This window comes from Telmatherina bonti, assembly GCF_933228915.1.
Source record: "Telmatherina bonti genome assembly, chromosome: 13".
In the NCBI taxonomy this organism is placed as follows: domain Eukaryota; kingdom Metazoa; phylum Chordata; class Actinopteri; order Atheriniformes; family Telmatherinidae; genus Telmatherina; species Telmatherina bonti.
The window spans coordinates 24,909,729-24,923,128 of record NC_136611.1 but is presented as its reverse complement, the minus strand read 5'-3'; the positions used below and the strand labels follow the sequence as shown (position 1 = coordinate 24,923,128).

General features: G+C 42.8%; 1 protein-coding gene across 1 annotated transcript in view; it reads left to right on the top strand.

Annotated features, from left to right (window-relative positions):
- LOC306764850 (tetratricopeptide repeat protein 28-like) overlaps nt 1–13,387 on the top strand; it is a 121,013-nt gene extending 107,626 nt beyond the window's left edge. Inside the window, exons 12-23 of the mRNA XM_079252134.1 lie at nt 1,079–1,238; nt 3,124–3,264; nt 5,665–5,809; nt 5,963–6,142; nt 6,302–6,840; nt 7,473–7,720; nt 7,806–7,930; nt 8,016–8,247; nt 8,782–8,858; nt 10,212–10,341; nt 10,887–10,994; nt 11,097–13,387. Coding sequence (XP_079108260.1) covers nt 1,079–1,238; nt 3,124–3,264; nt 5,665–5,809; nt 5,963–6,142; nt 6,302–6,840; nt 7,473–7,720; nt 7,806–7,930; nt 8,016–8,247; nt 8,782–8,858; nt 10,212–10,341; nt 10,887–10,994; nt 11,097–12,706 — 3,695 coding nt within the window. The 3' untranslated portion in view covers nt 12,707–13,387. The remainder of the gene's footprint in view (nt 1–1,078; nt 1,239–3,123; nt 3,265–5,664; nt 5,810–5,962; nt 6,143–6,301; nt 6,841–7,472; nt 7,721–7,805; nt 7,931–8,015; nt 8,248–8,781; nt 8,859–10,211; nt 10,342–10,886; nt 10,995–11,096) is intronic.
- Nucleotides 13,388–13,400: the final 13 nt, after the last annotated feature.

The following is a 13,400-nucleotide window of genomic DNA, read 5'->3' as shown; positions in this document are numbered from 1 at the left end:
TCTGTTCAATCTTTTGTTTCTGTTTCTTCCTTTGCTTTGTTTTTTTTGTTTTTTTTTTTTGTTGTTTTTTTTGTCGTATTGTGACGTTGCTTACCATTGGCAAAAGTATATTCTCCTTTTCTGCCTCTTTTGAGGCAGCCCGCACACTTAAGCTCACTGCATGACTGCTGAAGTTCCAGCTTCACAAAGAGAAAAGACAAAAGCTGCAACTACAATACACGTCACATGACTCCCATTGTTCCAACGCTGCTAGCTGTACTCCAGCCACCTTTTACTCTCTGCTATAAAGCAGGAAATGAGAGGCATGACTTGTGCCCCCTCGCCGAAGGGTCCCAACATTTGATCAAAACTAGCTCCCAGGCAACCAGATGAACCTGACCCCCCCAGCATTAGACTCATGCGCAGGAATAAGACAACAGGAACAACAGTGTCGATCTTCAAAGCGTTGCATATCGCCTCAGGCTAAGGAGGGAGCCACTTGCTCACTAATCGTCTGTCTGTCACTTCCTGGCATTCCTTGGCATCCAGCTGGTGCTCAAGCATGGCCAGCTACTGAGTGCAGTCAATAAAAAAAGGCCGACTAAAACCATGATTACTTCATTTGGGTAAATTCTGCAGCATTCAAACCCGAGTGTGCAGCTGCGAGCAAGTGGTGCACATATACCATCTATTCAGATGCAGCTAATATCAAACTTGCATAGGAGGACATGGACTTACAAAGCAGTGACACACCCACAAACACACACACACATACACACACACACACACACACAGTGTGTACTCCTGCACTGAGACTGCTCTGGCGGGCAGCAGATGGCACAGGCGGCCTACTCTTATCTTTTATTGAATATTGTTTGTTTCATTCATTTGGCTCCACAGATGCACTCTACGTGTAGCCATACTCACAGCTCGCTGCTGAAATGATCCAGTATTTCTCCTGTTGCAAGAAAGTAATAGAAGTTTATGAAGGAAAGATGTTTGGAAATGGTTGCATTTATTTTCTGTTATTAAATTTCCCTTTTCATAAACGCTTTAAAGCAGCTAGTCATGTTCAACCCCGTCTTTTCTTTCTCCACAGGCATCCTGAAGTTTCACGAGGTGTACCTGGGCGAGGGTGTGGCAGAAGGAGGGTCAGACTTCCAGGAGGGAGGAGGTGGTGGAGTGGTCAGTGGCTCGTCGCTGGAGCAGCACATTGCCAGTGCTCGGGAAGCTCTGGGAGTAGAGTCCTACTACAGCAGGTGGAATATGTACAATATGTTAAGATATTCTACTGTGCACATTTATTCCTAGAAAATAAACATGTTTCTGCATTAAAGGTGGAGTATGTAAGATTTTTTAATATTTTCTCGAAAAATTAACCAATAAAATAACTACAATCATAATTAGATAGTTTTTTGAACATGTAGGTTCCAGTCTGTTCATATTTGATGCGTCATTAAATTACAAGTTTAATTAATGACAAATGACAAAAAGCACTTTTTTTACTGGTAGGCAAACATTTAAGAAGGGTCTTTGTCATTAATTAAACTTGTAATTTAATAACACATCAAATATGGACAGACTGGAACCTACATCTTTTAAAAAACTATCTAATTATGATTGTAGTTATTTTTTTAGTTAAGTTATTTTGAAATGATTGAAAATCGTACATACTCCACTTTAACTGTATTGATAGGAACTCAGTGAGTGAACAGACATTATAGACTAATGCGCTGCTTATATAGCTAACCAGCCATCAGGTGGAAGTATTGAAGCAATCTGCTTTACCATCTAAGCGGTGGCTCAAACAAAACTGAGGAGTTATTTTATGATGCATCTGTGTGTAAAGAGCATTATTCTGCCCCATTGCACAGTGGGATGACAGGCCTCCACCACCTACTGAAAGCAGTCCACTCTCTTCTTAGTAGAAATAAATGAGATGGAATAATAGCTCTTTGCCTCACTTGAGATGTTGAATCCACCTGACAAACAGCGGACCTGAAGGAAAGGGAAAGAGAAAGAGTTTTACTGACAGTATCAGAAAAGGGGAGAAGGTTGAGAAGCAGGGATAAAATCGATGGGGAGCTGTCAAAGAAACGGAGGCTGGCGAATAAAAACTTAACAGACATCAGGGGAAAGGGGCTGGAGGGAAGATGTAGAGAGATGTGTCGATGTTAAAATCACCCTCTGACGCACGTGGCTCGGCACTGCTTTTGACGCGATGTCTAGTTGGCATTTGATCCATAGTGTCCAGCTGGTCCGCCCAGTGCCAGTCTCCGCCGCCCTGGCAGCTCAGCCCTCCTGCCCCATTACCAGCTCATTTACTACTCCAATGGGAAGTTGCATACACACCACTGCGCCTGGATGGGCACAATATGGCACCACTTACCAGCCCATTCACTATCTGGAGTGCAGACAAAGGGAGGCAGCACTCTAAAATGAGTGGAAACAAAATGAATGGGATGGAGAAAAATGGGGAGAGCACACTGGCATAAAGGGAAAGATAATACAGAAAGTGGAACAAGCTGAATTTTGACTGTAAATCAAGATGTTGGTGAAACCTTTCAATCGTTAAGATTGCACAGAAGTCCTCATCCAATATATCTCCCATTCTTTATGATCAAGTGGTACGTCAATATTTGCGCTGCATCTCCAGGGAATTTATATTAAATTAGATTAAAATTGTAAGGATTTTAAAGAATAACTGGGTTAGCAAAGGATCACGACAGACCCAGAGTTCTCACTCTGCAGCTCTGAGAACAAGAAGCAGACTTTCTGCTCGAGCTAACTTGATGCGGTCGAGCCAGAGAAAGGGCTCAGACATGAAGACAGAAATGTGGGAGAGTGGTGGCGAGTGAATGTGGGGTGGGGGCGGTTGACTCCCCCTGGACTAGATCAGTCTTACCAGCATTATAATGAAAGGATTTAACTATGCTTATCATCAGGGTCTGGGCTCAAGCCTGGGAAATTAGGCCAAGTGCGTGGGTTGAAGAGTGGGTATTTATGGCAGATCTTTAGAGCATGGAGTTGATTTATCTGCAGAGAAACAATGTTAGTCTCTGAATTCTCCAAAAGTGTCCCTTTGTTGGCAGGATTTCTATGACTGCACATGCCTCTAACCCTGTGTCTTTCTGTGCCTGTCAGAGGGTGTTCGAGCAGCGAGACAGAGAGCGAGGCAGGAGATTTGTTGGACCAACAATTTGAGGAGCTCAACAACAAGCTTAACTCAGTCACTGATCCAACAGGCTTCTTGCGAATGGTGTCGAGAAATAACCTGTTCAACAGGTAGGGGATTGTTTCACATCACCTGAATCTTCCTGCATTCATGACAGGAGACTGTCTTAATCTCTAAATACTACTTTGATGCATTTTTCCTTAAAAAAAAAAAGGAGATTAAAATATCTGCTTCAGTAAAGAGATTCGTGGGTTTTGTGCGTCATCTGTGAAAGGACTCTTTCCTTCATTGTTTCGGCAGCACAGAGGCAGCATGTGAATCCTCCTTATTAATAGAATGAGTAGAGCCAAGCTGCTAAAGCCCTTATCAACCCTCTTCTCTGATGGAGCTTTCTGTGTGTGGGTGTGTTCATGTGTGTGCACAGACTTGTGTGTATGTATGTCTTTTTGCCAGACCCTTACACCGATGTTTGCTTTCTCAGTGTTTGTTGTGCAGATTTATGAGATTTCTGTGAGACTGTCAGCAGCCTGTGCTGAGTGTTATTTATTGATTCTGTGCAAAGTATTGATGTAAGTGGTGCTGATTTGTAATGTACACCAATAGAAAGCGCCGATGTGTGTGTACGCATGTGTGTCTGGGTCATATTTCCCTGTCCTCGTCCACAGTTGAGCTGCTCTTTGATGAGAGGGTAATTTCAGCTTTAATTGAGTCTCTGTGCTCATTAAGCCCCTTTAATGGGCTGCCGGTAATAATCCGCTCATTCTTTTGGGCCTCAAAAAACTCTGAATTTAAAGCTGTGCATGCTTAGGAGCCTCTTGTCTGTCTGAAAATGAAGAAAACCTTGTTGTTATTTCCCAACCTACATGTGGAGGTTTGGTGTAGACAATGAGCAGTATGTGCTTTTCAGGGACTTCATTTAACTTCACTTTCTGCTGATGTTTTTAAGCCAACGTGTTGAGATTTGGTATTAGTATTCATTACAATAACAGTATATGAGCTTTAATGGAGTTATTTTGAACTGAAAGAAAGGACAGTAATAAAATAAAACCTGAATTAACTAAGATTTAAAACAGAATGAATTCAGAAACAGGATACTCAGCATTAAAAAAAGTGTTCGCTGCCCTGTTATAGCACTAATCTTCCGAGGAGCTCATAAGGATTACTATGGGAAGGTAATGATGAAAGTCTCTGTTTAATCCTATCAGCGTGTAACTGCATAAATCATATGTGTGATCATCACATAATGAGATTGATTGATGATCTTGATGAAATCACCAGTAAGCACTGATAAAAACAGGACGCCTGCTTTTGCAAGTGTCAAATACCCGCTAAGTTAAGCTAAAGCTTTTTATTTCACTTTGGCAGTGTGAAAAGAGGCTGCCATTGTTTAGCTCTCAGATTCAGTGACCAAACGAAGCTGCCACTGAATGCAGTCTTCACCTTCAGCCTCACGGCTCTCAAGTCTTTTCTACTCACTGTTTCCCTACACTTGACACTCACCTTCTCTTGGCTTTTTCCTTGCCTCCTCTCCCATTCCTCCTGTCAGGCTAACAAACGATTGTTTTGCTTTCCCATGGAGGCTCATGCCAAGACTTCGGAGAGAGACAGAGTGGTGAGAGGCTGGAGGGAAGCCTGTGGCCTGGGGCTACCAGAAGGGCGGGATAGATGTCTGTTGGCTAGTGTCTGGAAGAAACTCTAGCTGGTGGAGCAGATGGACTGCAGTGACAAGTGCAGGCTTTGCCCTACAGGGCCAAGCAAAAGCATTTCAACCCCGGGGCCACCATTAGCACAGTTCTCAGTATGTTGGGTGTCGTTGCTGGAGCAGAGAGCTGTCACTTCTATCGCACAGCAAGCTTACTTCAAAAGAGACTGAGTTTTACCTTGTTTTGGTTTCCTTAAGGTACTCAAAATACTCCTGCTCATTGGCCGGGAATTGGAAACACACACAAACCTGTCTTCCATTGCCTGAATCCCATGAATTTATTTTAGTTTTTTTTAAAAAGAAGAGAAAAAATGAGTTGCTATTCCTTCTCCCCCTATTAAGCTGATTTCTTTTCTGTCTTACATCAGTGTAGCAGTCAGATATCGCCCCCTAGTGGAGTCTTATTTATTTGCATCATCAGCGTCTTCAAATAAAACTAATCTGTTATGTATCTTTTCAATAGAAATGTAGGGTGACCTGACTTTATCTTCCTCAAAATTTGTTCAACTTTGATTTGGCAGGTAACTTATAAAGCTCATTCAGTATTTTGTTTCTCTTCTGCCACTCCAGTCCCATGAGTGCATATCGTAACTGTTTTCTGAAAATGCAGGTAAAATTAACTAATGTTCCCATTTGGAATCATACAATTTCTGTGTAATTTGAAACTCCAGAGAGTAGATAGTTTTTAACAACAAAAAAAAAGAGCAGAAAAACGGAGCTTATTGTAAATGCAGTGTTATGGATATTACTTCAATCTGGCTTGATATCCAAAAACTAAATTATATTATTTTGTGTTTTGTCTGTGCAGAAGTTGCCAGAGTATGACCAGCCTGTTCAGTAACACCATGTCTCCCGCCAAAGATGGTAACTCTTCCCTGCCTCGTCGCTCCAGCAACCTTGGAAAACCTCCACTACGAGCACTTTATGATTTGCTCATTGCTCCTATGGAAGGGGTGAGTGCTACCTCTGTGAGTCATTGCTGGCCTGCATATGTGGTAATATTTAATTGAAGGAAGATAAGAGGAGACCCACTTTGGACAGGAACAGAAACAACAAGCAGCACATATTTTCATATGTTTGGCATGACTAACGCTTGTGTTTGACAGGGGCTGATGCACTCCAGTGGGCCTGTTGGGAGGCACAGGCAACTGGTGATGGTGCTGGAGGGAGAGCTGTATCTCATCCCCTTTGCCTTGCTCAAGGGAAGCTCTTCTAATGAATACCTGTGTGAGCGGTTCAGCCTCATTGCTGTGCCATCCATCCATGGCCTTGGATCCAGTGCAAAGGTTTAACTTCTCTTTCTGATTACATAAAATGATACTACACTTATTTTGGCCAATTAGTTGTGAGATTTTCAATATCTTATAACTGGTTAATAAATGATTACTAAACTGCTGATCATGAACTTTTATGCTGGATTTTAAAATACATTGTTTTGGTTTTAGACTCACTCTCGGCGACCTGGACCAGCACCATGTGGGGGTGTCTCCATGGCAGCAGTAGTAGGAAATCCTAGACTGCCCTCACCTGTAATGGACCGCTGGTTGTGGGGACCAATGCCCTCCGCTGAGGAGGAAGCTCTAATGGTGGCTGAGCTGCTAGGATGTCAACCTCTCGCTGGTTCTTCTGCCACTAAGGAGAGGGTGATGAGTGCCCTCACACAGGCCGAATGTGCCCACTTTGCCACCCACATTTCCTGGAAACTAGCAGCTCTGGTTCTCACCCCAAATCCTGAGGGTGTGCATGGAGGGGCGAGTGCCAGTGTGGGAACTGTGGGCAGAGGTGCAGGTGGGAGGAGAGGCAGTGGTGGGCGAGGCAGGAAGGGCTCCATCGGAAGTGGTTACACTATCCCAGAATCTCTCCACATACAAGATGACAACAGCGATGTGGAGAGTATCTGTGACAGTCCACCTCTTCAAGAGTTCCTGCTCACAGCTGCAGATATACTGGACCTGAGATTACCTGTCAAGCTGGTGGTGCTGGGGTAAGTATATACCTTCAAATATTCATTTTATTTTATTTTATTTTATTTATTTTCTCTTGTTTTTTTGTTTTGTTTTGCTTCCCATTTGATTTATAGGATTTCAAAAGTGATATATAACTTTAAAGACGCATTACATAACTTTCTGACCTAAATTCTCCTGACTCGTTTGATGGCACGGGGACATCTATTATGTGCATTTCTATAGCTGTCCCTCCCCAGCAGCATCCTGAGGTTGAGAAGCTGCACGACACAACCTTTTGTCCTGGACGCCGTTTGACGTCGCAGACGAGCTTTGCTTTATGCGCCACAACACATGCTAGCAAACACAGATAGGCACACCACCAATTTTGAACATACGCCATCACTGATTTAGCAAAAACATGCAACAAGACATTATTGGATGAAGGAAGAAAGGAAAGAAAGAAAGAAGTTGAGCAATCTCTCAGTACCAGTAGAGGCAGGCCGTTCTGTAGTGCTTTTTTAAAGAGTAACATTGTAGTTTGACTAATAACAGGATAACAACAGGAAATCTTGTGTTTAAAACTTATCAAGTCTAATAATGTTTAAAAAGATCATCTGTTAAATATAGATTATGAATGTATGTATGCCTGTACCTTATATATCTCTGTCAGGTCATACCAAGAGTCCAGCAGCAAGGTCACAGCAGATGGCGTTGTGGGATTGACCAGAGCCTTCCTGGCTGCTGGTGCTCAGTGTGTTCTTGTGTCCTTGTGGCCTGTCCCTGTTGCAGCCTCCAAGGTTTTTGTTCATGCCTTTTACTCTGCCCTGCTCAATGGGACCAAGGCTAGTGCAGCTCTGGCAGATGCCATGAAAACTGTCCAGAGCAGCAAGCAGTACTCACATCCCTCCAACTGGGCAGGTTAGAGATGTCAAACATTTTGCATGGATGACACAGTAACATGCTAAAATGATCTTGTAATGAGAGTCATTTTGTATGCATCCAGGGTACATGCTGATCGGCAATGATGTGAAGCTTAATAGCCCTTCGTCCCTGATTGGCCAAGCTTTGGCTGAGATTCTGCAGTACCCCGATCGGGCTCGTGATGCTCTAAGAGTTTTACTTCATCTGGTGAGACATGGACACACACACACAGTAAACATGACATCAGAGGCGTTCAAACATGCTGATGCATCACTGCTCATTACTCTCACAGGTGGAGAAGTCTCTTCAGAGGATACAGAACGGGCAGCGTAATTCTATGTACACATCCCAGCAAAGTGTGGAAAACAAAGTGGGGGGAGTCCCTGGCTGGCAGGCCCTCCTGACAGCGGTGGGCTTCCGTCTGGACTCCGCAGGCACTGGTCTCCCTGCTGCAGTCTTCTTTCCTACTTCTGACCCAGGAGACAGGCTCCAGCAGTGCAGCACTACTTTACAGTCACTACTGGGTATGATGAGAAATAGGTTTCAGCTTTTGATATCAGTGTTTTCAGTTCATGACTTAACTTTATTTACTGGACACAAAACATTTCAGCTTAGAGACAAATGTTCACAAGTGTTAATTCTCCCTGTTATGTATCCTTGTTGACGATTTCAAAGGATTTAGCAGGTAAATTTTAAATTGATTTAGGACCCTGTATAAGCAATTAAGGGTTACTAGCTATTCATGTAAATTAAAATGCAATTTTATATCTTTTGCTGTATATATAGGGGCCACTTCTGACCAATCAGTCACTTACCTGGCATTATTGTGTTACAATAATCTAAGCTCTGAAGTTCCTAAAACTCCTGCCTTATATTAGTATGATTTCGTAGCACTCCAAATTTCACCTGTTTAATCCTGCTTATTTTGAGATATATATATATATATATATATATATATATATATATATATATATATATATATATATATATATACATATATATATATAAAATGTGTCTTTTATGCATAATGTAGAGCCTCCTTTGATCCCATCCCTTAGGTCTGCCACCGCCAGCTCTTCAGGCTTTGTGCAAACTCATAACAGCTTCAGAAGCAGGAGAGCAGCTCATCAATCGGGTAGGCTCCTGCAGCTTTGAACAAACGCTGGATTTTTTTAATTTAATGTGCCATGCAAAGATTTGTTCTGCAACAAATGGCATGCACTATATCGATGAGAAAGTCAGAGAACTAATGAGGCAGGTTCACTTACTTTTCCTTAAAACTTTTCTCTCCTTTACTGCATGCATTATTTGCTAGAGGAGAAATTCAGGGGTGGATCATTATCTAACTTAAGTCACAGACAGGCACTGTAGCAGCTCATGCTGTATCTTAATCTATATTAAAATGCTGCATTGAAACTTAATGAGCTGGGTTTCCAGAGCAAGGTTTTAGCTACAATGTGGGTCCTGTTCTCTTGCACCAGGGCTTGTGACAACAAATCATTAATCTAATGCTGCAGACGTTTATCCGTGTACATGTGTAACGTGCCAATCACACGCTTAGAGAGAAAGACATTACAGTTAGATGATGTTGCTCCTGCCTAAACTATGCATGCTGGTACCACCAGACTCTATGACATATTAAACACTATTGACACATGTTTTTTCCTCACTGACTTGAACCCTGTTATGTGTATGGCTTGTGTGCATGCTATTAAAAGCCTATTCTCTCCTTCTCTGTGCCTAACGTGTGGTCTGAAGGCTGTAAAAAATATGGTGGCAATGGTAAGTGTAAATTCACCTACCTGAATTCCATCACATCTTACCCTGCCTGTCCATCCTACACTTTCTGTCATAAAAAGTATCATTAGTATGCTACATGGCAATTTTAGTTTTGTGCTAATAGTGTTAGGTGTTCATATTTATGAATGTAGATGAGTAAACTTTTTTTTTGTGCAGCCTTGTTCTGTCATTTTCCAATGCTTGTTTTTAAAGTCAAATTATTTAAGAAGGAAGTTAAATATTTAAGGGGAACATTTTAGTGAAAAGTTTCTGAATAGTCGTAGAGATATAACGATGATCTAAAAACTGCCTTAAGGGTGAGGAAGCACGTTTGTACTTTTGGCTCAGTTACATCCAGTTGATAGAGGTGTTTTTGTTTCAAGCCATGTAATCCTCAAAAACATTCAAGCGCTTTTCCAAATCCTGGTTAACCCCCCTTCCCTCCACTCCACCCCCACAAAGTTGCAAATATTTCCTTTTTTCTCTGGGTTTCTTTGCCTCGTGCATCAAACTCATGCATCAGACCCTGAACATGTTGAGTAACATGTGGATAAATACACAATATGTTTTTACAGTAATCCCTCTCACAATGAAGCCATTTTCACTGTGAGCAGCAGGGCTATTTCAGTTCTCGAGTGAACAGAATTAGTTTAATCCCAAAAAATAATAGTAATTCAACTGTGACATTGTATGCTGTTTTTTTGTCCAGCTCCACCAGGTGCTAGTCCAACTCCAGACAGGAGAAAAGGAACAGGACTTCTCCCTCCTTCCCATTCAGGTGTCAATTAGTGTGCAGCTATGGAGACTGCCAGGATGTCATGAATTTCTGGCTGCTCTCGGTAAGTCAAATAAGAAAATAGTAGATTTAGTCTCCTCTACCCTTCTAACCACTCTGTATCAACCAGTTTAATAGTATAAAGATATATCTTCATGCAACTTTTATTTTTAAAGTGGACATTTACAAAGTGGTTTACAAGATAAAATCCAAGCATGAATATAAGCAAACATGCATGCATATGACTATGTGCAGATGTTGAATAAAAATGTAATAGATTTATATTGCACTTTTCAAGGCACACAAAGGTGTTTATGCTGAATTCATTAATCATTAATTCTTCATTCTTACTTGGTAATAGGAAGCTACCTGTGTGATCACAATGCCAATTGGCACCGGCAGCCTCTCCAACCCACCCCAAAACATTCATTCTGTCACAAAGTGATGCCAAGACAGATTGAGTAGGGGAGCAAGATTCCACCCACCAACCTTCCTGTCATTGGACGACCTGCTCTACCTCCTGAGCAATTACCTCCACTTGCGCAACAGCGTGTGTAGTGGAGACAGTCAGATTCATTGGTAACAACTTTTGTCCGTTGCTGTTTCTAGGGTTTGACTTATGTGAGGTGGGCCAAGAAGAAGTGGTGCTGAAGACAGGCAAGCTGGCCAACCGCCGTACCTTACACTTTGCTCTCCAGTCTCTTCTGGCGCTGTTTGGTAAAGATTTTAATTTCGTCAATGGGTATTTAACCTTAAAACAATCCTGCTGTCATTACCCTGTGCCATATTTATGTTTCTCCTCTTCCTTATGTTTTTTAGACTCAACTGAACTGCCCAAGCGCCTGAGTCTGGACAGTTCATCGTCCCTTGAGTCTTTGGCTTCGGCCCAGTCTGTGTCCAACCCCCTGCCAATGGGGTACTCAAGCCTTCCTTTCTCTCCTCCATGCCTGGACAATCAAGCATCTGATGCCATCTCTGTTTATAGCCTCAGCTCTGTAGCCTCCTCCATGAGCTTTGCCTCAAAGTCAGATTGTGATTTCCTCAGTCATCGGCAGCGCTGTGGGGCCACAGCACATTACTCTATCCATAAACATCCACATGTTCCCCGCAGTCGCTCGTCTCCACATGGGGCAGCTGCTGCAGTGGCAGGAGCACGAGGAGATGAAGAGGAATATGAAGGATTTTCCATTATCAGCAGCGAGCCACTGGGAAGTCATTGTGACTCTCTGCCTTTACCACCAGGCCATAGCCAACGGCACCATCGTGGAGGCAGAGGGGTTGGTGGGTCCAACACAGGGGCAGGAAGAGGCTATACTGTCTCAGTCTCATCAAGGGGCAGTGTGAGCACCCCCACATCCCCTATCAAAACATCCCTGGTGCCTAGTCCAAATTCACCATTCCAGAAAGTTGGTAAAGTCAGTAGCTCAGATACAGGGGAATCTGACCAGTCCAGTACCGAGACAGACAGTACTGTCAAGTCTCAGGAGGAAAAAACTGCTCCTCTTGATCCTCAGGAGCTGGCCCAAAAGATTCTGGAGGAGACTCACAGCCATTTGTGTGCTGTGGGTAGTCTTCAGCGGGCTGGGGCAGATGCTGGGACCCCTGGTGGAACATCAACTCGGAGCAGCACATTCCGCTCTTCTGAAACTAGCGCATTCAGTCGTCCCAACAGCAGTGCCAGTGGCCGGGCTCAGTCTTCTCCAAAACCTAAACCTCCTTCTCGCTCTTCTTCCTTGCAGAAGATAAGCTCTGGATACAATAGTCCTGCAGTTTCTGAGTCTTCCCAAAAGGAGGGCAGCCATCCTTCCCCCACTCTGGACAGCCATGCACAGTTCAAAATGAAGTATCCAAGTTCTCCATACAGTGGTCATATTTCTCGTTCCCCAAGTAATGTGTCTCCCAGTTCTGGTCACCAGTCACCAGCTGGTAGTGCTCCATCCCCTGCTCTGTCCTATTCCTCTACAGGCTCTGCCTGTTCTACATCGGCTGATGCGCCAGATTTAGACCGGCTAAGAAGAGGGGTCATTGATGAAAAAGTCCAGGCTATCCACAATCTGAAGACCTTTTGGGCTAATGCTGCAGCTCAACAACAGCAACATCTAGGTCCTGTCAAAGCTGTCCACAGCACTTCTGGACCTCTTGCTTCTGCCAGTAGAGATGTACTGAGTCTCCTTAACCTTTCCCCGCGCCGCTGTTCACCAAATGATGCCCAAGACACCTTGGAGCTGCGGGAGCTGGGACTGCAGTCACTGGATAAGGGTAGCAAGAATTCTTCCAATGGACACCACTGCTCCAACCCTAGAAAGGTGTCTCCTTCACCCACAATATCCACAAGCAGTAGCCCTGGTGCACGTTCCATCCGACTACCTGCTGGCAATGGATACAAATTCTTGTCACCTGGAAGATTTTTTCCCTCTTCTAAATGCTAAAACATTAAAAATGGTTCTGTATGTGTTTATGATATACTTTCCGGTGTGCTGGAGGAGTAGGGCACTTTTTAAGGACCACTACCGGTCCACCAAACTTGATTGACAGTCAGAAAGATTGCTTTGGTTTGTGAACGTGTTCCTTGAAAGGCACATGAATGGTTTAGAGACAGTATTGTGTTTGTGCCCATAAGACTCTGAATGGCAATGAGAAATACTCAACGACCTGATACTGTGTTTGTGTGTAACTGTGTGTCAGGTAAATGTAAAGGCCATTTGGTATTTTTTCTCCCAACACTTTGCCGTTTGTGAGGGCCAAGATGCAACACCTTTGACTGATTTCCTCCATTCTATTTTTGTTTTAAATTTGATTGTTATTGTTATTATTGTTTGTTATTGTTGTTAATATAATAATTAATATTATGTTTTGTAAATTAATTTGTGTTTCACAATCAGTATTAAGCATTTTTATATAATTAAAAAGTGAACAAACCTGTACCATGTAAAGATGGATGGAGTGGTGAGAAAAAAGATTTAATATTTTTTATTGAAATCAAAAGGGCATTTTGCCTGATTTCTTTGTGAATTGAGTGTCTGCTCTGAAGCATGGATTCTTTTGCTATTCAGTGTTAAGTACCATGTATGACTTTTTAGCCCATGATTTTTTGAGATTAAACATGAAAGTTTCACAACAACC